The sequence below is a fragment of the Rutidosis leptorrhynchoides genome, chromosome 11 (assembly GCF_046630445.1).
Source record: "Rutidosis leptorrhynchoides isolate AG116_Rl617_1_P2 chromosome 11, CSIRO_AGI_Rlap_v1, whole genome shotgun sequence".
NCBI lineage: Eukaryota > Viridiplantae > Streptophyta > Magnoliopsida > Asterales > Asteraceae > Rutidosis > Rutidosis leptorrhynchoides.
Genome location: NC_092343.1, coordinates 182768991 through 182793556, shown reverse-complemented (window position 1 = coordinate 182793556; position 24566 = coordinate 182768991). Strand labels below are relative to the sequence as shown.

Genomic DNA, 24566 nt, shown 5'->3' with positions numbered 1-24566 from the left:
AAGAAGTTAACTACGGCGCCTATTTTATCGTTACCAGAAGGGAACGATGATTTTGAAATATATTGTGACGCTTCGCGACAAGGTTTTGGTTGCGTTCTTATGCAACGAAAGAAAGTTATTGCATACGCATCCCGACAATTGAAGATTCACGAGCGGAATTATACGACGCATGATCTAGAACTGGGAGCAGTCGTGTTTGCATTGAAGATATGGAGACACTACTTGTATGGGGTTAAATGCACTGTGTTTACTGATCATAAAAGCCTTCAACATATTTTTGATCAGAAACAGCTGAACATGAGACAACGTAGGTGGGTCGAGTTAATAAACGACTATGATTGTGAAATTCGTTATCATCCCGGGAAAGCGAATGTGGTGGCTGACGCACTAAGCAGAAAGGAACGAGAACCAATTCGAGTACGAGCGATGAACATAAAAATTCGCATGAATCTCAACTCACAAATCAAAGAAGTTCAACGAGAAGCACTTACTAAAGAAAATATAGGAAATGAAATAATGAAGAAGTATGAGAAGCAACTCGTTATACGGGAAGATGGAATTCGATATTTTGCAAACCGTATTTGGGTACCGAAGTTGGGTGGATTAAGGAAGTTGATATTGAACGAGGCACATAAGACAAGATACTCGATACATCCTGGAGTTGGAAAGATGTATCAAGATCTTAAGACACATTATTGGTGGCCTAACTTAAAGACAGACGTTGCAACATATGTTGGGGAGTGTTTAACTTGTTCCAAGGTCAAGGCAGAACACCAGAAACCATCAGGGTTACTTCAACAACCAGAAATCCCAGAATGGAAATGGGATGGTATTACCATGGATTTCATCACGAAGTTACCAAAGACTGCCTGGGGATACGACACCATTTGGGTGATTGTTGATCGTCTTACCAAATCTGCCCATTTCTTGCCTATAAAGGAAACGGATAGAATGGAGAAACTATTACGATTGTATATAAAGGAAATTGTTTCAAGGCATGGAATACCTATTTCCATTATATCCGATCGTGATAGTAGATTTACCTCAAAGTTCTGGCAATCACTGCAGGAGGCACTAGGAACTCGTTTAGATATGAGTACCGCATATCATCCGCAAATCGACGGGCAGAGTGAAAGAACGATTCAGACTCTTGAAGACATGCTCAGGGCATGTGTGATCGATTTTGGAAACGGATGGGATAAGTATCTACCGTTAGCAGAATTTTCGTATAATAATAGTTATCATGCAAGCATTAAAGCTGCACCATTCGAAGCATTGTATGGAAGGAAGTGTAGATCTCCTATCTGTTGGAATGAAGTAGGAGATCGACAATTAACTGGTCCCGAGATCATACACAAAACGACTGAGAAGATAGTACAAATCAAGGAGAGATTGAAAACAGCCCGAAGTCGCCAAAAGAGCTACGCCGATGTCCGAAGGAAACCATTAGAGTTTCAGATTGGGGACATGGTTATGCTAAAGGTGTCACCTTGGAAAGGTGTAATACGTTTCGGTAAAAGAGGTAAACTGAACCCAAGATATGTAGGCCCGTTCAAGATCATCGAACGCATTGGACCGGTAGCTTATCGACTCGAGTTACCGCAACAACTCGCCGGAGTACACAATACCTTTTACGTCTCAAACCTTAAGAAGTGTCTTGCAAAGGAAGACCTCACCATTCCTCTTGAAGAAATCCATGTCGATGAGAAACTACAATTCATCGAAGAACCAATCGAAATCATGGATCGTGAAGTTAAACAGCTCAAGCAGAGCAACATACCAATCGTTAAGGTTCATTGGAATGCTCGAAGAGGTCCTGAGTTTACTTGGGAATGAGAGGATCAGATGAAACAAAAGTATCCACACTTGTTTCTCGATGACGCAAAATAGGTACAATTTTAAAATTTCGGGACGAAATTTATTTAACGGGTAGGTACTGTAACGACCCGCACTTTTCCGATCGTTCTATACTTATGAGATTAATATTTACATAAATTAAACCTTACCAACATGATAAGAAATCCAAATTGTTGAGACTTATGTTTTTGAAAAGAGTTTTACACAACGTTTGATCGTCTAGTTTGACCGATGATATCACGAACTATACAATATATGATAATTATACATACATATTTAACATGATCTAAGGATGTTTTAATATCTCATTTTGTATTAATAACAAAAAGTCATAAGTATATTTTGAAACTACTAACTTAAGTTTTCAAAACAATAACCTACGTAACGTTATTTGACATAAATACTGATGATTTATAATGTTTATACATATATCGTATAAGTAATGTATTTAATCATTTTTAAAGGGCTTTTATACATAAAACAATATAAGTATATTTACAAAAGATAGTTATATTTGAATTCTCGTTCCGTTTCCTCAATAATCCTATACGTATATCTAGGGTACTATACACAGCTTCTAGAAGTATTTACTATTGGTATATACCAATAGAAATCTTCAATTATTGGAATAATATGTCATTCATGACATAATAAATTTTAACTTATCTTAGATATTTTCACTAAAAACCAAATTTTCAAGCCTATAAATAAGCACCATTTCTAACTCATTTTTACACATTCATTTTCCAAATTTTACTTCCAATTTTCACACACACTTGCAAGAACTCTCTCAACTTTTATTTTACTACTTCTTTCCAGCAACTTTACATTTTAAACTTGAGGTAAAAACTCTACTTCAACTCTTTTTCAATTCATATATTTAAAGCTATATATATAAGAGTTTATAAACTAGAACATAGTTTGAATGATTTCAAACTTGTTCACAAACTAAATAGATCCTTCTAACTTAACTTTTAAAATACTTCAAGACCTGTAACATATCTTAATTATATGCTAACTTAACAAGGTATAACTTGGTTTTTCAAAGAACACCTTAAAAACTGAATTTACGACGTCGGAGTGCAACCGGGGACTGTTTTGGGTTGGATAATTAAAAACCATCTTAAACTTTGAATTGGAGGTTTATTTTCTGGAAAAATGATTTTTACTATGAATATGATAACACATAAAAATTTCATGATTTAACTCAAAGTATAAGTATTTTTAGAAAAATAATCATTTGAGGTTGTTTACATGATGGAAAATGATTAACTTCATAAGTTTCACTAAAGTTTGACCTATGCCGTGTGATTTTGAATACAAACTAAGGTATTTACAGTTCATAGTCTTAAAGAGGGACTCGATCCAAGGAGATGGCAAGTTGAATCAACGAAAACAGAGTTGTAACGAAGAAACTATGACCGAAACAAAATCGGATATCCAAGACTAGTTTAGCCACGAAAATAATTGGGAAAAAATTAAATAAATCACATCTTTTTAAGTTAACATGATATTTTATATATATGTACTTATAATTCAATTTTATATGGTTCAGGATCACCCGTAAACAACACGAGAAGATTAATCATAAGATCCCATGATTGTACGCAACACGTCATTTGACAACACCGGTACTTTATGTACGCAACACGTCATTTGACAACACCGGTACCATGGGTCAAGATTAATCTCGACCAATACATATACGATGGGGTTTTATTTATTTCGTTGGGGGTTTTATTTATTTCATTGCGGGTATATTAAACATCTAAAAATGAACCATTAAAATTGAATTACTAACAACGAACTGCTAACTACGGACTAAGGAATTATTCAAAGTATTAAAAGTATAACAAGTATATATATGTGACGTTTGTTTAAAAATAAAAGGTATTGATATATTATATATGGATAGGTTCGTGATATCAACCGGAGACCAAGTCAAATTATATATATATCTTCAAGACGAAAGTGAGTATATAGTCCCACTTTTAAACTCTAAATATTTCGGGATGAGAATACATGTATTTTATGTTTTACGTTATGGACACAAGTAACTGAAAAATATATTCTACGTTGAGTTGTACCACTGGCATACTTCCCTGTAGCTTGGTAACTGTTATTTACAGCGGTATTGTAAACGCGAATCCTGTTGATAGATCTATCGGGCCTGACAACCCCAACCGGACTGGACGACCAGTATTCAACGGTTGCACAGTACTTCGTTTCGTGACTACACTTGGTACGGTGTAGTAAGATTTCATAATAAAGGGAATATGCGACGTGATTAAATGTTAAGTATGGTTACCAAGTGCTCAACCACTTAGAATATTTTTATTAAACTGTTTATATACGAAATCTTGTGGTCTATATATATATATTGCTGCCGGCATTAAACCTATATCTCACCAACTTTATGTTGACCTTTTAAAACATGTCTATTCTCAGGTGATTACTAAAGCTTCCGCTGCATTATGTTGAATTTGAGCAGGATCTTGCGTACGCATATTTGTGTCAAAAATAAAACTGCATACCCAAGGATTTGTGTTGTAAAATATGCTCGAAATCGTGTTGTTATCATTATATGTAAAGTTTGTAAGTCGAAGATTATCGCTAAACGATAATCATCTTTTTATTGTCTAAAGCTTGTAACAAAAATAATGGTTATGGTTTGTAATGTATAATATATGCAGTTTCTCTTTTAAAAATGTCGCATATAGAGGTCAATACCTCGCAATGAAATCATACGTTATCTAACATGTTCTTATGGTTAAGGACGGGTTATGACAGGAGCTGTCACAAAATTGGGTAATTTGAAAATAAATTGAGTTGTTATTTTCGAGAATAACAATGCCAAAGAAGCTAGCACAGATACGTGTTAAACCTTTATACAGGTTCCGAGAATTTTTCAGGTGCATAACTATATGCGTAAATCTTTTCTTCCGTAGATGAAGTGCGGTTGATTCATCCTTTCGATTGAGGTATTTTCAAGAATTATGAAAGGTTTGAACGCAAATTGGAATCGTCAAGATACAAATGAGGTTTCAGATGAAATCAAGTGGCAAACTTGAAGTATTGTTTAGTTTTATATGTTAAAAATATATATTTTAATTCATTTTAATTGTCCACTGTTGGTAGTCCTCAGTTGATTAGTCCACAGTTAGCTAGGAACAGTTAGCTAGGATTTTGTTAGCGTGGATTCTTAACAAAATTCCTCATAGTTAATTTGTTTGTTTCTAACAAATTTTATTCCGTCAAATGTTTTCTTCATTATGCCACTTGTTGGATTCTGATAGGTCAAAATCCAAATATGAAATTTGAATGAAAATGATTATTCTGTGGTGAGCGGATTCATATATCTGTGGATGTAAGTAGGATAGAAAATGACTGTTGAATCGGAACTGAAGGATGTACAGTGTAACTTATTAATGTGAAATCTTAAATATTCCTCGGGTATTACCTACCCGTTAAAATATTTTCACCATTAACAGTTTGTACAAAAGAATTTTTTTTTTTTTTACAATCTTTATGAAAATATACTTGCATATATATTTTCTTCAGATGTAATCATGGAGTTAATGAGTTAATATGATATTAAACTCATCCGATTTACGGTTAGAACTAGAGTACATAATCTCTAAAATATTAGAGATTACATAATCATCATGTCGAACGAAGATCAATGATATAGAACGTCATGTAGAATGAAGATAACCGATGTAGAACAAGATGTAGAACGAATATTATGCTCGAGGTATAGATTGCGATGTTGAGGCGTGTGATGTTGAAACTTGGGTTGTTAGTGGTACTGTTGGTGCCGGTGATGTTGCTGAAGCTGGTACATTTTGCACTATATTTTTCAAGGCTACAACTCGGGTGCGAAGCTCGTTGACTTCTTCTATTACTCTGGGATGATTGGCGGTTGGAACAAGCGGTGAATAAGGTTTTGAATTTGAGATATTATATAATCATAGCGAGATATTAAGAAAATGAGGGTGAAAATGATGTTTATAATAGGTTCACCGGTAAATGCTTCAGGTTCTTCGCAAAAAGGTGAATTTGGTTGGTGGAAAGGATCGCCTTCTTCTTGTCTTCAATGATTGAGTAGACTACGAACTCATCAGATGAATTGGGGATAGCTGATTGATTGATTCATTTTGGTGACGCTGCTTTCAGAGCTGGAGTGGGACTCCATATCGGAATCCGAGGGACTTGAACTAGTTGTGAGTTCCATTGCGTGCAATTGAATAAAGGATTTTTTTTATATGAAATGATTTTCGGATATCGGATGATATTTGAATTACATAGGATACCTATACATAGTACAGAAGATCCCGCAGATTACGGATGAAATTAAGGAAACGTGTCAGAGAAAGTCTACAGTAATAGATACGCTAAGATATGAGTTTTGTCTATACACTATTCATGCAATCAATGCATTAAGATGTGTCTAGACTAAGAAGGATAAGCAGGTAATTTTCTAAGGATGATAAGTAGATGATTTCCGACTAGTAATGATAAGCAAAACTTTTGACATGCAGACACGGTCGAAGTCCAGACTCACTAATGTATCCTAACGAATTATCAGTTAGACACACTAATGCAGACCTGGTTCGCTAAGACCACCGCTCTGATACCACCTGTAGTGCCCCGACCAAATCCATATGGACGAGAACATTACATATGATTACATCGCGAGGTATTTGACCTCTAAATGATACATTTTACAAACATTGCCTTCGTTTTAAAAGACAAACTTTCATTTCATTGAAAGTTGACGACATGCATACCATTTCATAATACATCCAACTATAATTGACTTAATAATGATCTTGATGAACTCGATGACTCGAATGCAACGTCTTTTGAAATATGTCATGAATGACTCCAAGTAATATCTCTAAATGAGCAAATGCACAGCGGAAGATTTCTTTCATACCTGAGAATAAACATACTTTCAAGTGTCAACCAAAAGGTTGGTGAGTTCATAGGTTTATCGTAAAACAATAAAATTCATCATTTTGATAGACCGCAAGATTTAAATCCTGCATGGTACAAATGGGCCCGAACCCTATACCCACCTGTAATGTACATGCGATATCTTTTAAATACAGTACACTTTTCTCGTGTACGAAATCATCTTTTATAAATCTTAGTAACCGTACACATATCTCGTGCACAAAAATAACATACACACAACCTGTGTATAAAATCATTCTCTCGATACATAACATTCATATCAATTGGTGGCAATTATCATGTCTACATAATTCGATGGTGGCAATTATCATGTCCACATAATTCAATAATAATTCGCAGAACTTCTGTCTGCATAATAATTCATTCGAGGAATGTTTTGCTTGTGTCTATCTCGTCAAACATTTATAAAAGCATTTCATGTATTCGCAGTTCAAACTATCTTTCAAAAACATTTAAATAAGGCAGTTATAAAAACAGCGCATGTATTCTCAGTCCCAAAAATGTAAAGAGTAAAAGAGAGCAAATGAACTCACCATACTGTATTTTGTAGTAAAAATACATATAATGACATTGAACAACTAAACAATGCAGGGTTGGCCTCGGATTCACGAACCTATAGCATTTATGTATATATTAACACACATAATTGTAGGCGAACAAATTTATATATTATATCTTAAATTATATATCTTATATTTTTAGTTTGTATATTCATTTAAAATAACTAATATTTAGATAGTTTTATATATATATATATATATATATATATATATATATATATATATATATATATATATATATATATATATATATATATATATATATATGTGTGTGTGTGTGATTAGTATTATGTTGAAAATCAATAGTTTGTTATATGTAAATATTTATATAATTAGTGTTAATACGTTTATTTTATAATTTTTATATAATACTAATATATTATGTAGCAAATATATTTTTATGTATCTAATATTTCTTAGATAATAATAATAATAATAATAATAATAATAATAATAATAATAATAATAATAATAATAATAATAATAATGATAATGATAATGATAATAATAATAAGAGAATAACAATAATAAATAAATAAATAAATAAATAACTACCTCAAAGTAAAGTTCCAAAAAAAATAAGTGCCATTGCCCGGAATCGAACCCACGACCTCTTGCTAGACACAGACACCCCTAAACCGTTACTCCACACCCGTTATACTGATTAATATCAAACCTTCATATATTTAACCCGTTCTTCGGCCCAACAGATCATAAATGTTTTCGGCCCACCAAGCATAAACCCCTCGGCCCACACTTCATAACTAAATAAGCCCAATATCATTAGATTAGGTTATTTAATTTGGTCCGTTAGAATAGAAAAAAAAATATACGCTGTAATTGATAGAAGTGGGAATAAAGCCGTCAATCGTGAATCCAGTGATCACACCTCATCGTGACATCTAACATCCATCATCTTCCATTATCCCACAAACATAATCATCACTAATTAATCTTTCAATGTTTCCATCATCTGTATTAGAAACAGAAACCGTAAAAGGAAGAGAGAAGCGAATAGATTAAGATAGATAACAGTAGCAATTTATGAAGGTTCCATAGCGTTTATGGCTGTAGAACAGCGACGGTTATGGTGGTGATTCTAATGGTTTTTGAAGATGGTTATCAAGGGGTACGGATGGTTGCTTCAAGGGTGGTGGTTGTCTAGGTTTGTTAGGTGATGGCGATTTGTGTGAGGTTTTGGTTTAGAGGTGTCGGCCAACAAAAAGGAATTCATAGCCAAGTTGTGGTTGAATTTATTTAATAACAAAGCAAAAGTAGTAACACCAATTTGGTATTCAATAGAGGTAAGGTGATGTTCTATATAAAATATATATATATATATATATATATATATATATATATATATATATATATATATATATATATATATATATATATATATGTATATAAACAACGATATACCATCTGTTGGGATACGTTTGAAACAGGAAACAAAGAAGTAGCAGCAGCAGTATTTCGATGAGGTTTCAGTTTGTATAAATTTCACGAAGCAACACATATATAGGTTTCGGTTTTATGGAGATTATCGAAACACAGAGTTTGCAGGTGAGTTTAATTGAAACAAGTAATTTTCTTCATCATCGTACACTGTGTTTTAATGGTGGTTCAAAGCGGGTTGTAGCAGCGATCAATAGTAGAACTACAAATGGGTTTTTTGGATGACAATATAACAGTGAACGGATCGATCATGGTAATTGTTTCAGCAGCTAGGATGGTGTTTGGGTCTGTTTGAAAGGCTATAACAGTACATATGATGGTTGAGTGGTGTATGGTTTTTTTGATGTTATCAACAAAAGAAAGGTGGTGGACGTATGGCGTTTTGTAAATGGTAATCCAAGGTTCAAATCATATTAAAACTATGTGGCTCAATTCTTTCGGTCCACTAGTAAAAGGAAGAGAAATTGGGATATAACAAACCGCATAATGAGACCCAATGCTAATTCTCTTAGGCCCTACCACAACTAATATTATAACGAGTACGTTCAATCATATAGCAAGTGGGTTCTACTCGCTTTAATCCTTGACAGCTATGAATAAATAAAATAGCACTCCTTTATCTCTTAAATAAAGGAAAAGTAGTAGCAATCAATGGATAGCTGTTTTGGTCTATTCGAAACAGAATAAAAACGAAAATACATAAAGGTAGTGATTTAAAGTGGTGGAGGTTGTCTGTGGTTTCGATTTAAATAGCTGAAACATGAAACAATTGGTAACTGTAATAGCTAGTGAGAGTGATGAAAGAGAGGTGGATGATTTAAGGTGATTGTTGATGGTGGAACCATGGTGGTGGAAGGTTGAGGGTGTTGTGCAAAACAAAAACGAAGAGAGTAATATAATATAGAAGGAAATAAAAGATAAAGCATATGTATACGTATTTTATATATCTTCATGATTCGACAATAATACCAATCGAGCACAGTGACTATCTAGTAAATTAAGTTCATGGAAAAAAAAATAATTGAAACAAGTGGAAGAAATAGTTTAATGTAATAATAGATACTCTCAATCAATCAATCAGTTACAAAAACAATATCATTTCAATTCCTAAATCAATTCACGGGACCATTTGAGATATAATATTAATAATATAATAAACGTGTGAGAGAAATAGTCAAGGTTTTGTAATCTATCTACCGACAGTTTTTACGGACTATTATTTTGTACACCGTTGTTACTCAGTGGCGAATAAAAGTCTTTAAGAAAAATTCGAAATTTTTAAATTAAATTCCTTTATTTATTTCAATCATTATGGTATAAAATTCGATCATTAATTTATTAATAAAAATTACATCAACTGTCCCTCTCATTTATGGGTAAAATATAAAAAGTGTTAAAATTTAATAACTAGATCCTAAATACATTTTTAATAAGCCTAAAATTTATAGAACTCATTTTCGAATCACCGTTTATTTTAAAATCATATAAGTTTGAATTTAAGTTGCTTAAAATCAATCAGAACATCAACTAGTCTACAATCATTTAATATTTATTTTTAATATGCTTTATTTATATATAGATATGTTTTAAATAATAATTATTATAATATTCTATTTTTATTTTACTTTATATAATTAATTTTAATAACAACAACATATAATATTTCAAATTATATCTTCAATTATCTATTTATATATTTATACACATATCTAATTACAAATAGTTGTTCGTGAATCGTCGAGAGCAGTCGAAGGTCAATTGAATATATGAACATCGTTTCAAAATTTTCTAGACTCAACATTGCATACTTTGCTTATCGTGTCGGAAACATATAAAGATTAAGTTTAAATTTGATCGGAAATTTCCGGGTCATTACAACCACCGCTCTGATACCAACTGAAATAACCCGTTCATATACATTATAAACGATCCACAATAGTTGATTACATCGCGAGGTATTTGACCTCTATATGATACATTTTACAAACATTGCATTCGTTTTTAAAAGAAAAACTTTCTTTACATAAAAAATTGACGGGAAGCATACCATTTCATATTACATCCAACTATAATTGACTTAATATTAATCTTGATGAACTCAACGACTCGAATGCAACGTCTTTCAAAGTATGTCATGAATGACTCCAAGTAATATCCTTAAAATGAGCTAATGCACAGCGGAAGATTTCTTTAATACCTGAGAATAAACATGCTTTTAAGTGTCAACCAAAAGGTTGGTGAGTTCATTAGTTTATCATAATCAATCATTTCCGTAATAGTAATAGACCACAAGATTTCAGTTTCCATAAATATTCGTATACACGCAAGTGTATAAAAGTATTCTATAAGTTGTTGAGCACTTCAGTAACCATACTTAACAATTAATGTGGCATATTTCCTTTATTATGAAATCTCCCTACACTGTACCAAGTGTAGTAAAAATGAAGTACTATGCAACCGTTTACGATACTAGAGCGACTAGCCCGGTTGGGGTTGTCAAACCCGATAGATCTATCAATAGGATCCGCGCTTACATGCTCTTACAACATGTAAATGTTAGTTACCAAGCTATTAGGGAAAAATATGCAAAGTGGTACAACTCAACGTAGAATATGTTTCTAGTACTTGTGTCCATTTAGTAAAACAGTTATAAAACAGTGCATGTATTTTCAGCCCAAAAATATATATAAAAAGAGAGTAATGAAACTCACATTACTGTATTTCGTAGCAATTATGTATATGACGGCACTGAAGAAGTGCATGGTTTGTCTCGGATTTAGGAACCTATATCAATTATATATATTAAATAATATTATTAACATATAATATTGATAAAACAAGTTTATATATTAATTATATAATATTTTTACTTGTTTAAGTTAGTAATTAGTTGTTAGTCTTATTCTAAATTTTATATAGATTTCCTGATTTTAAATAGTCAACTCCCGATAGGTATTTCTCATAGTGTGTTCGACTTCTATAGGTGTAAGAGCCATCATTGGAAAGGTATTTGATTCCTATAACCAACCATAATCGGCATATGTTCTGAATCGGAGTATATGTTAGTTAAAATTTCATTTTTTCACAGATGCGTAAATCTGTCCTCACAGTTCAATAATTCGTCATAGGAACAGTCTGTAGGCTATGAAAAATAGCTAAACTCAATATTTTTAATTTTCCTTCTATATTATAGTTATTAACATATGCACTAATAGGTGTTATCAAGGAAAATAGCCCAAGTCTTAGTTATCATAGTTTTCTAGTTAGATTGATTAAGCATACAACATTAATCTTAGCCAAAACTTTCAGTTCATAAATTATTTGTTACTACATGGTTTTTAATGAATCAAGTTGCTGGAGACTCCTTAATATGTTTTGTTTTCAAAACATAATCGAAAATTCTTGGTTTCATAGTCGAAGTTAGGCTTATGCCCTTAACTTGTAACGGTAGACAGATTCGGATAAAATCTGTCGTCAGTCAACTAATGAATTTTTGAAAAATACTTTCACTTCGTCTAAAATCATGAAAAAATTATAGAAATCTTGATTCATATATATTAACATATATCCAGATTTATATGCACTAAAACAAAGTTTAAGATAGCTTTTAAATTCGTGTGTCAAAACAGTTTTCAAGAACAGAAAGAGACCAATTGTTGTATATTAAGTTCTAAGGTGTTATACATATATACAAGTTATAAATTCTTATAATAACTTAATATAATGTCATAATACATATAAATAAGTGTTTTTAAAGTCAAGTTAGTAAGGTTACATTATTTTATAAACATGCTTGGTTTCCACCAAAACAAGTTCTAGTTTTTACAAGTTTTATAAACTTATTAAGATTAAGATAGCAATAGAGTAGGAATTTAACAAGAGTTTTAAGAAGTGTTCTACCTTAATTTTGAAGCTAGATGATGAGAAAAATGCTTGGTGATGATCTAGTATGAAGATAGAAGTATTTTGAGAGAGTAATTTGGAGTAAAGAATGAGAAAATGGAATGGAAAAATGGGGTGGTACATATGGACGAATTTTAAGTTAATAATGGAGTCATATGTTGCCAAAATGGTTAGTAAACTTGTGAATTTTTGTCTCATGACTCATTAACAAGACAAAAGATGCTAGGATCCAAAAATGGGGCTGCTAAGGAGTGTATTTTTCAATAGTTATACATCTATAAGCTGCGTATTAGACGAGTAAAAATACCGTAAAAATACGAATAGAATTCATGAGGAAATAGAATGCGAATACGAGTATAGCTATCTTTGTTGAATATACTTATGTTAATATATGTATTTAAGTCTTCAAAAGTGTATTAATACATCTTAATCAATACATATATATTCATTTTAACATAAGGGTTATTACGTCGTTAAATGTTACATATATATATATATATATATATATATATATATATATATATATATATATATTGTTTTCGAAACCCTCAAGTTAGTAGTCTCAATTTATATATATAAAACCAATTATTAATATACTTAATGAGATACTTAACTATCATATATTCAAGTTAGATATAATCCATATATCCATATATATATATATATATATATATATATATATATATATATATATGGATATATTTAATATATATATTTATTACAAGTTATGACGTTCGTGAATCGTCGAATAAATGGTTGGTCAATTGTTTGTATGAAACTCATTTCAAAAGTTTTAAAACTTGTCAAAATTTATTGCTTATCATGTCGGAATAATGTTATCATATAAAGATTAGGTTTAAATTTTGATCGGAAATTTCCGGGTCGTCACAGCGTGTTTTTAACACATCTGTTTAACAAACTAAAGTTGATTGGTTATTATTTATGTGATGTGTAATGTTAATATGTGTATTTTTGATTAAATTGAAGGATATAATAGAATTAAAAATTAAAGGGTCATTGTCAACAGGGGTATCGAGGTAACTCTCTAACTATGAGGTCAAAATGGGTTAAGTACATATGTGAATACCTATATAGGTGAACAGTACCTATATATCGGTGAAAAAACTTTTGAAAATAATGTTTATACGATAAGTCCTTTTAGTTATCATATATTCATATTACTGTTATTTTGGAACATGCCTTTTGTACAAAAAGCAAATCGCACAATAACTTGTAATTTTCTATATATTAGGAGACTACACCGTGACTTTTCTTGCTACTAAAACTACTATGACATGCTATATTTATATAGCCACTACATGCTAATGCGAGATTACTTGTTACAATTGGATTCCTGCACATACCGGGTTGTACATAGATTGGAGCCCACTAATCACGGTAGTGGGATGGAATTATCTTCGTGTGAATTGACCTACTTGAAGTCTCATAGTAAATCCAATATTAATTAGTGGCCCGTTATCCATCAAATTGATTATCCTAACATTCTTCCCCTTAATCGATTTAATCATACTATTCTCTCACAGTTTCTTCTACCTACCTTTCTACTTGCTAAACTTTTTCCTGCTTATTTTCATAACTTGCCTTGCTTCTAGCGAATAAATTGATGGGGAATTTACCAAAATAAACATTTTTTGAAGTTTTCAAACAATATATATTTTTAATTTTTAATTTTTTTTTTTTTTTGTTTTTTTGGCAATATATACCATTCGTTAGAACATCATTTTGGTCGACCACCCTTTTAACTTGGTCGACCACCTTATTTGCAAGGTGGTCGACTACAATTTGTAAAGTGCCTGGTCAACTAGCTTGCTATACATGTTCAACAACAAACAAAGAAGGCGACCAAAAATGTGGTCGACTACCATAATATCAAGAATGGTACACATTAGCAACATACATTTATTTCATATCAAATAACAATAGAAAAAAAACACTTAGTCTTAAAGCATAACATTGGTTGACCAGTTACCACCATCCCTAGGTATGGCTTGAGATTCACCATGTTCCGGTAGGCTAAGAGAATTATATAGCTTCATAAGCAACATTCCAATAGGTAATGGATACAAGGGTCTTTCTTTAGCGTCATGCATCGGGTTAAGGATGATGTTTCCAACGTCAAATGGTGTACCATTCATGATCTAATAAATCATTAGTGCCTCTATAACTTGCACATCATCATCTTCGGATGCATGTCCGACAAGTTATGTTGCTCCGGACGGCTGTATAAATTTGCTTTGCTTGAGACTTTAGTTGATAAACTATATTCAATGAAGCATTTTTACAGCCCTCAAAATTCAAATAACTAACAACACTTTCTGTAATATCTTTTATGTCCACATCGGTATTCTGCTGAGAAACAAGAGGATAACTAAATCAAATGTGTTAGAGTAAAATTTGATACCATTGGTTGGGAGACCGGATGCATTTTGATGATTTCATAACCTTGGCCATTAAGATTAAAATGATGATTTGCACGACATTTATCTTCGAAACGTTTATAGAACTCCCGAACACGTTCAGGAAAAACGACAAAGTTATCATTTATTATATTATCTATGCCAAGAAATTCAAATATTTGGTACTCTCTACAACGTGTTGGGCGGTTTGGAAGTGCCATTTGACAACTTCCAGTTACGATTGACCTCGATTGACCACCACAATACATTTCTAATTATAAAAACTTAACAAGCGAAAATTGATAGAATTTGAAAACTTCGAGAGAAAGAAATAGTTATGATTTGTCTGGTGTAAAAATGAGTAAAAAATGGATGTATTTATAATGTGAAAATTAGGAAAAGTCTAGATAAGATTTAAAGGATGAGATTTATTTAGATAAAGATTTTCAAATATTTTGGATAAGATTTTCTGAGACTTTTTTCAGACTATCTATCTGGTCGAACATTTTAATATGGTGGTCGAATCTAATATTTATACATTATTTTGGATCAGATTTTGAGATAAGATTTTTTGGATTTTAGATACGATTTTATTTATTTATTGTAAATAATATTTTTTTGACTTTTCAGATAGGGTTTTCAACCCTATAAATTAATTCCCCAGTTTTTTAATTTCAACACAGTTTTACTTCTAATCTTATATTCCTATATTGAATACGTCTAGTTCATTTCTTCCATTGTAAAGGATGATCTACTGTTATGTAATTTTTTGGTTAACTTTTCGACAGATCTAAAAAACACTCAATTATCACGTGTTGAGTTTTGGTCCTTGGTTACGATTAAATTTTAACCAAAGAGGTCTAAGAATTAATCAAACAATGGACCAATTAAGGTGCAAATGGTCCCAATTAATGCAACATTATTGTCAATGGAATGCCATATGGCAAAGATTAAGTTATAGGAGTAACATATTGGAAGGCTCACAAGAACTTAGGGGTCGAGTTGAAAGACAATATGAACTTGAATATAGCGAAATGTTTGATTATTTCTATGTTTGGGATTATGTAAGGCAACATTATACTACTTTTGAGTAGTTTTCACTTTCCGTTTTGTATGTTAGAAGTGTGTTTTGTATTTTCACTGTAGTCGGCCATCTAATTCAGTTAAATAAAAGTGCATTTAAATAATAAATATTATCTCACACACCATTTATTACACAACAAATAACACAAGACATAAAGAGACGACATAACCAACATAATAGATCTATGACATTTAAACACATCTAAATAACTGAAGAAGCTATCCTCACTCAAATTGTAAGTCGAGTCAAATTGGGTCGAGCATGACTCTTCATATTTCCCCTTCCCCTTCGCCCTCGGCTTTTCCTTTGTTTTTGACTTGTACTTTAACTTTTGTATTCGATCTGATAGATCATAATGTGATGTGCAAACTAATCGACATTATCTATATTCCAAGCAACGACTGCATTTTCTTGTAGATTTGAAATCGTCTTTGTCTTCTTCTTTGGACGGTATACGAGCAGTACTCTTCGGCCGACCTGATTGTCTTTTTTAAGCAACCAATGTCGGACAATTGGTAGATTTCCTGGATCCATCCCTTCAGAAACATGAACTAGCGGGTTAATATCTTATGATGTGCTAAAACGCAACCTAAAATTACTAGACTATTTATCCTAAAACAGCACACAATACAGGCAACTGAAACCCATTTGTATAACTATCTTCTGCTAATAAAAATACTAGTTGGTTTTTAGTTAAACAATTAAACTTAATTTTTTTGAAACAACAAATTTTCAAAATGTATCGAGTATTGGGAGTTATTATATGTACAAAGTACCACTTGAAAATCAAAACACAAACAATGGGCCAAAACTAATCTGACTTCGGCCCATCTGATCACATTAAGTTTAATAAGAAAGTGCAGTTGGGCTTATTGCTGGGTAACGTCACCGACTCACCATTTAGCTTTATATATGGACGGACAGTCTGAATTATACAACTTGTACACATCCATCTCCAATTCCAGTTTGACGCTCTGATTAAACTTTAATAATAAGCTTACTATTCCACATCCAAACGGAAATCAAATTCAAATTCCAGTTCCAATTTAAAATCAAAATCGAAATCAGAATGTCTGATCTCTTACTATTCCACATCCAAACGGAAATCATCAAAAAGCTTCCAATCAAATCGCTGATTAGATTCAGTTCAGTATCTAAACCATGGAAATCACTAATCTGACTGCTCCAAGTTTATCCATGACAACTGCCTGTGCAACAATCAGCCGCATCATCTACTCGTAAGTTACTACTCATATAAAAATTCAATGTCAAAATATTTTTCGATTATGGATGATGATAGGTTTCCACTACACAAGTTTTCCCCTACTGTTCCAGTGACTCTCAATCGACTTCGGCAAGCGAGGAAACTTGGTTCCTCTGATGGAATAATATGTTATTATGGTGTATGTCATGATATATACAATGACTATGAAACAATGATGGCTGTGTTATGGAATCCTACCATTAGAAAATCAGTTGGTATTGTTATTCCAAATGTGAAAGATATGACGTACGGATGTGTTGTTATCGGTTTTGGAGTTTGTCCTAACACTAGTGATTCTAAGCTTGTTAAGATTATTACACATATTCATAAATCAGTAACTAAGCTTGTAAATTGTGTTTCTTGGGAAGTTGAGGTGTTTACCTTAAGCTCGGGGGACTGTAGAAGTTTATCTATCGAGATTCCTTTTAAACCGGTACGATTGTTGTTGGGACATGTTTTTATAAACGGGGTTATTTATTTTCATGGTTTTGATGCAATTGATTTTGGTCATGAAAATAGACATAATCGGATTATTTCATTTGATTTGAAAAGTGAAGAATTTGGTGAAGCATTTCTACCGGATAGTTTAGCACATTCCACCGAATATTTGTCTGTCTTGTGATTGATGGATTCTAAACCTTGTGATGTGTGGAAGATGAATCACGGTGTTATTAAAATGCACTTGAGTTTAGGAAGAATGGTGAACCTATTATCAATGTGATGGATATTTGTGAAGATTACTCGCTTGAAGTTATGATCCTTGCTCAGAATGTGGAAGATCTTTGGCTAAATGATGATGATGTCACGTATATGAGCTTCTACACTGAGACACTAGCCTTGCTTCATCACTCAGATTCTATCATTTTTTGATAATGATGATGATGTCATGTTGTATGTTATTTAGATCAGGGTGCAGGTATCCGGTTTTGAAATTTGAAATGCGAAATTTCTGTCTCGCCTTCGAGAAATTCGTTGGATGATTCCATACCATCGAAACACGTTGGATAGGGAAAAATGGTTAACATGAGGAGCCAGATTCCTAATGAAGATAGTGGTTATTTTTGACTTGGAGTAGTGAGGGATATATTGGGAAATTGGGTTTGATAGTGGTTAATTCTGCTTTATGTATTCTGCTTTAATTTCTTTTATAAATACATACAGTTCATGCCTGACGCTTTTTTTTTCTCGTTTAAAATGTGGCTAACGCCCCGTACGCGTCAGCCGTGACGCTGCGTTGGGGGCGTCACGGGGGCGTCAGATTGTGCCAGGTTGGGTGACGGATTCAGTTTCACGCTGCGTTGTTTTTGGTCTTATGCACTTGTTATTGTTCAAACTTTATAATTAATCGTTAATTTCTTATTGAATTGTTAATACACCTATTGCAAGGACCCAATAGTGTTTATATGTAAAAACTATGTATTCATATGAAAGTGTGAGACTGTTGTATTTCAAGACGGAAACACTTTTTAACGAAAGTGTGCAACCCTTCCTTTTGGCGGGAAATATTTTTTGGTATTTTATGAGGCATTTTTTGAGTTAGCTCGAATGGACGTGCTATGCGCACTCTCCAAACCCTATGTTTTCAAGTAAATCGCAATTAACTAAAAGGATGGTTGATAACACTATAATCATCAACATCATCGGGTGGTGAAATAACCATACTCTATTTTCATACTTATATATACTACCGCAATTGCCCACCTACAATTCAATACATTCTTCTATTTCAACTAATATGAAGCTTTTTCCAGTCCTTGTTGTGCTGTATCTGTTCACGGTTGCAACTTTATGCTATGCTAGTGGAAGCCAGTTTTCTAGTTCACACGATAACGTTGAAGTAATGAATCTCTTGAAGCGCTTAAATAAACATCCCGTTAAATCCATAAAGGTTAGATTCATATAATATATTTGCTACGTGTTAAATTTTTTTTTTTTTCTATGTACAGTTGAGAAAATTACGTTAAGCATAAATATATGAACATTTGAGATGTGTGCGTTATGGTATATAGAGTCCAGATGGTGATATAATCGATTGTATTGATATCTCACATCAACCGGCTTTTGATCATCCTTCTCTCAAAAATCATACTATTCAGGTTCATTATCATTTTCTCTATACTAATTCCTTTTAGTGCATATATTGTATGTATGTATTGTTTTAAAAAGCTATAATTAAATTAATTAATGGGTTTTGATTTAATTGATGATTACAGATGAGACCAAACTATCATCCAAATTCGATAAGTGATGGCAACATCCAAGCATCATCCAAGATGAATACTTCAAAACATGAATCATCGTCAACATCATCAGACGATCATAAAGGAATTGATCAATTATGGCATGTAAATGGTAAATGCCCAAAAGGGACAATTCCAATTAGAAGAACAAAGAAAGAGGATGTTCTTAGAGCAACCTCCGTAAAAAGATTTGGTAAAAAGAGTTTTGCTACTGTTGCTCACCCAAGCGTTAATAATGATGCAACTCCACACTATCAGGTAAAATAGAAGTCAATAATAGTTCAAGTTTATATATGCAAATATATAAAAAATTTCTATATTGAGGCTGGGCGAATATTTAAATTTATTATGGGATTAGTTTAGTTTTCTGTATAATTTATTCTTATAATTTTCTAAATTTTTTTCTATTTATACAGCCTACTTCGACTAACCTTCTTAATATCAATTTTTTTGATAAATTATCGTTTTTCACATTGGTCCTCTGGATGTTATTTAAATTAATCTGACTTTTACATGGCTCAGTTTATAAGAAACAAGTGATCAAATCACTTCCTGTTGAGACCATGAATTTTTAAATTAAACTTTAATCATTATAATACTATGATGTCAAAATAAACAAACATTTTTTTTTATATATATGCCCACATTAATTTCTAAAAAATATTAACATGTGTATCAAATTATATTAGATTACATTAGTTTGTGTAAAGGCATATATTATTACAATATTCACTTTTATAATTATGTAGTGGGGCTTATTATCATTTTTATTGACTTTATGTTAATTTGATAATTATTATACATAATTATATGAAAATGTACATAGTATGAAAGAATGTACAATTATTCGAAAAATTGTAATGCGACTAAGAAGTTTCGAATGGATGATGCGGAGTTACTTTTGCATGTAATTAAACCTTTAACCGGTTGCTATTTTGGAACTTTTTGTTAGATAATAGGTTAGCCCCAAATCCAATATGTGGGCTAGGTTTCTGGGTACCTATCATCCTTGTATCGCTATAAATAGGACATTAATAATACAATAATATTAACTGGTTTCATTCTCTTACAAGGATGATAGGTACCCTAGAAACCCTAATGGACCCAAACCCATATATTGGATTTGGGCCTAACCTATTATCTAACACTTTTTAGTATGCAATTGCTTATGTGCGTGGAGAATTTTATGGAACAAAAGCAACAATGAATATTTGGAGGCCAATGGTTCAGAAATCAAGTGAATTAAGTTTGTCTCAAGTTTGGATATTGGGAGGCTCTTTTGATTCTGATCTCAATACTATTGGAGCTGGTTGGCAGGTGGCCCCCTTTTAATTTCATCCTCATGTCAAATACTGTAATATACTTCATAAAAACTGATATGTCACAAGAAATGGGTCAAAAAGTCAACATCTTTGTTCTCGCTTATGTTTTCATCTGATTAATATACAATATTTTGGTACAAAGTTAGATTATAATATTAGTTATGTTAGTTTTTTAATGTTTTAGATGTGCACTGTCTTATGATATGCACATGTTATACGAGTTCTCATTTGACTAATGCTTGTTAAAAAATTCGGTTTTACCCTCGTATGCAAGCCACAAGGACTTTTCACGTAAAAAATTATAAATTTAAATACTAGTAATATGCTACAAACCACAGAGTATCATTGTAATTTTATCTTGTTACTATCTTATTACTGTTTATATACTGTATTTATATACGAGTAATATTTTGTAAAATCTTTGCAAGTGTATCTTTTTTCTATAAAAAATGATGATACATAACCCAAATTTTGACATAAAGCTATCCATCTACGAAAACAGGTGTACCCAGAATTGTATGGGGATTACAACAGCAGATTCTTCATCTACTGGACTGTAAGTTCATTAAATATGTTCTAATTAAATTACTCATATTTAAATTCGTTGTTCTAATTTGTGTAATTAGCAATTACTAATTGTCCTACATAGGATCCCATGATAATTAGTTTTAAATTTTTTTGGGCAGGGTGATGCATATCAAAAAACAGGGTGTTATGATCTTATGTGCTCAGGGTTTATACAAACTAACAATGAGATTGTAATTGGGGGCAGCGTACTAAGTATTTCAGAGTATCAAGGTCACCAAAAAGCTATAACATTACTTATCTGGAAGGTAAGATTCCTCATCATGCATGTAAACATTTAACTCAATAGGAGTAGAGGTAGGTTTGTAAGTTGCAACCAAGTAAAAAAGCTTTGATAGAATTTGGGCAAAAAGTTCAGTTGTTAAAAGCATTTCTTTCTGTTTTTCTTTTAAAAATCTTGAAAGAATTTTCAATCTCATACCTTTTATAAAAAACATCAGAACACTTTATCTTTAGAACATTTTGTAGATTGTTAATTATTACTTTACCCGTATATAACTCATACAAAAAAGTATGTAGTATAACATAAAGTGTTTTTAAATTTGATGTTTTGAATGTGATGTATTTTTTGGTAGGATGGAAAGAAAGGCAACTGGTGGATGCAATATGAAGATGAATATTTAGGATACTGGCCATCCACGCTGTTTTCACACTTAACTAAAAGTGCATCGTTGATAGAGTGGGGTGGAGAGGTGGTGAACGTAGCCTTAAACGGGCAGCATACGACTACCCAAATGGGTAGCGGCCAATTCCCTGAAAATGGATTTAGAAAAGCAAGTTATTTTAGACAAATTCAAATAGTTGATGAATCTAATGCTTTGAGGGATGCTAAAGATTTTGGCAAAATCATAACAGAATCTAATTGCTATAATATTCAAACGGGCACGGGCATGGACACGGGCACTGATGTTAAGCTTTGGGGCAGCTACTTTTACTACGGTGGACCGGGTCAAAACTTGAATTGCCCATGATAAATTGTCTATGTAGATCGACCAGTGTTTTCGGTTTTAAGTTATAAACTTCTTATGCGTGTAGTGAAGTGTAATGTAATGATGTTTAAATTTGTGTTTTCTTTCTTCCTTGTAAAATTGTAAAATATTGAATAATCAGCAACTTCTTATGCGTGTAGTGAAGTGAAACTGTGATGTATACTTTGTTGAATAATGAATTCCCGTATGTTTGACTTATTGTGTATTACTGATATAATATTTATAGAGTACAAATGTATATATCAAGTAAAAATCATAGAACTTGAGATGGAAAACCGAAGTAATAGTATGGTATAACAACCCTCACTTTTCGACTTCCGATTTTACTAAAATACCTAGAGTTGTTATATACGAATAAATTTAACGTTGACCGAATAAACGTACGCTTAAAATAAATAATATAATTATAAATATTATAAATAAGATTATGATATATAATATAACATAATTACATCAATGAATATATATATAATATTTATATTACTTTTGTTATTTAGTTAATAGAATATATAATTAACTAAATAATAAATAATATTATAACATTTATAAAACTAATAAAAACTATAAATTAATAATCATAAATTTTAATTTTTATAAAAACTAAATATAATAATAATTTTTATATAAAATTCGTATTTAATAATTAAACAAATATAGAAATAAAATGTTTAGAAATATATTAAACAATTTTTTTTTAGAATTTTATACAAAATAAAAATAAAAACTATATCTACTTTTAATAAATAAATACAAAAATACAAATTACTTTTTCTTTTAAGATTTACTTTTAATAAAAATACAAACTACTTTTTCTTATTTTAACTTTTAAGATTTACTTTTAATAAAAATACAAACTACTTTTTCTTATTTTAACTTTTAAGATTTAACTTTTAATAAAAATACAAACTACTTTTTCTTATTTTAACTTTTAAGATTTAACTTTTAATAAAAATACAAACTACTTTTTCTTATTTTAACTTTTAAGATTTACTTTTAATAAAAATACAAAATACTTTTTCTTATTTTAACTTTTAAGATTTTACTTTTAATAAAAATACAAAATACTTTTTCTTATTTTAACTTTTAAGATTTTACTTTTAATAAAAATACAAACTACTTTTTCTTATTTTAACTTTTAAGATTTACTTTTAATAAAAATACAAAATACTTTTTCTTATTTTAACTTTTAAGATTTACTTATTTTATTTTAATTTTTTTTTACCTAACATTTTCAACTATAAATACCACATACATTTCTCATTTCAAACTTACACCTTAATCTCTCATTTTTCTCTTAAGAACTACTTCTAGTTGATATCTCGATCACTTACTTGCTTTACTTTCCTTTCTTGCGTGGAATACTTCAACTGCTATTTAAGGTGAGTTTCATTACTCCCTTTTTATATATATTTTTGGGCTGAGAATACATGCGTTGTTTTATAAATGTTTTACGAAATAGGCACAAGTACTAATACTAATTCTATGTGGGTTTAAACCAGAAATATACCCTTAGCTTGGTAACATTAAACTACCTGTCTATGTACGGTAGGCGCGAATCCTAAAGATAGATCTATTGGGCCTGACAACCCTATCCTGACTATGGGATGCTTTAGTACTTCGAGGTTTATATAACACACCTGATTCGGTGTACTTTCAGAGGGTAAAACATGAACGTTAAGCTTGTTACCGGGTGCCTACAACTTATAGAATGCTTTTATACACTTGCTAGTGTACGGATATTTATGAAACTGAAATCTTGTGGCCTATTCTTATAACGAAAATGATTGATTTTGATAAACTAATGAACTCACCAACCTTTTTGGTTGACACTTTAAGCATGTTTTGTCTCAGGTGACGAATAAGATGATTGCCATGATTGCTACCTGATGAATTGAATGCTGCTACGT

At 31.5% G+C, this 24566-nt stretch overlaps 2 protein-coding genes across 2 annotated transcripts; both read left to right on the top strand.

Annotated features, from left to right (window-relative positions):
- The first annotated feature begins 17545 nt into the window (after positions 1 to 17545).
- On the top strand, positions 17546 to 18145 carry LOC139875292 (uncharacterized). The gene has a single exon (XM_071862637.1). The coding sequence runs from the start codon at positions 17546 to 17548 to the stop codon at positions 18143 to 18145; it is 600 nt and encodes a 199-aa protein (XP_071718738.1).
- A 1168-nt stretch (positions 18146 to 19313) lies between these two features.
- On the top strand, positions 19314 to 22720 carry LOC139876666 (protein neprosin-like). The gene is made up of 7 exons (XM_071864025.1): positions 19314 to 19411; positions 19533 to 19619; positions 19737 to 20021; positions 20919 to 21080; positions 21588 to 21641; positions 21772 to 21918; positions 22246 to 22720. Exons 1-7 carry the CDS (start codon positions 19364 to 19366, stop codon positions 22639 to 22641), a joined length of 1179 nt encoding a protein of 392 aa, XP_071720126.1. The 5' UTR covers positions 19314 to 19363; the 3' UTR covers positions 22642 to 22720.
- Positions 22721 to 24566: the final 1846 nt, after the last annotated feature.

Excerpts from the sequence above, each read along its gene's own strand:
- LOC139875292 (XM_071862637.1), top strand. The coding sequence starts at position 17,546 with ATGGATGATGATAGGTTTCCACTACACAAGTTTTCCCCTACTGTTCCA.
- LOC139876666 (XM_071864025.1), top strand. The coding sequence starts at position 19,364 with ATGAATCTCTTGAAGCGCTTAAATAAACATCCCGTTAAATCCATAAAG. Across the intron at positions 21,081-21,587 it reads CTATTGGAGCTGGTTGGCAG|GTGTACCCAGAATTGTATGG; the intron begins GTGGCCCCCTTT and ends CTACGAAAACAG. Across the intron at positions 21,919-22,245 it reads TAACATTACTTATCTGGAAG|GATGGAAAGAAAGGCAACTG; the intron begins GTAAGATTCCTC and ends ATTTTTTGGTAG.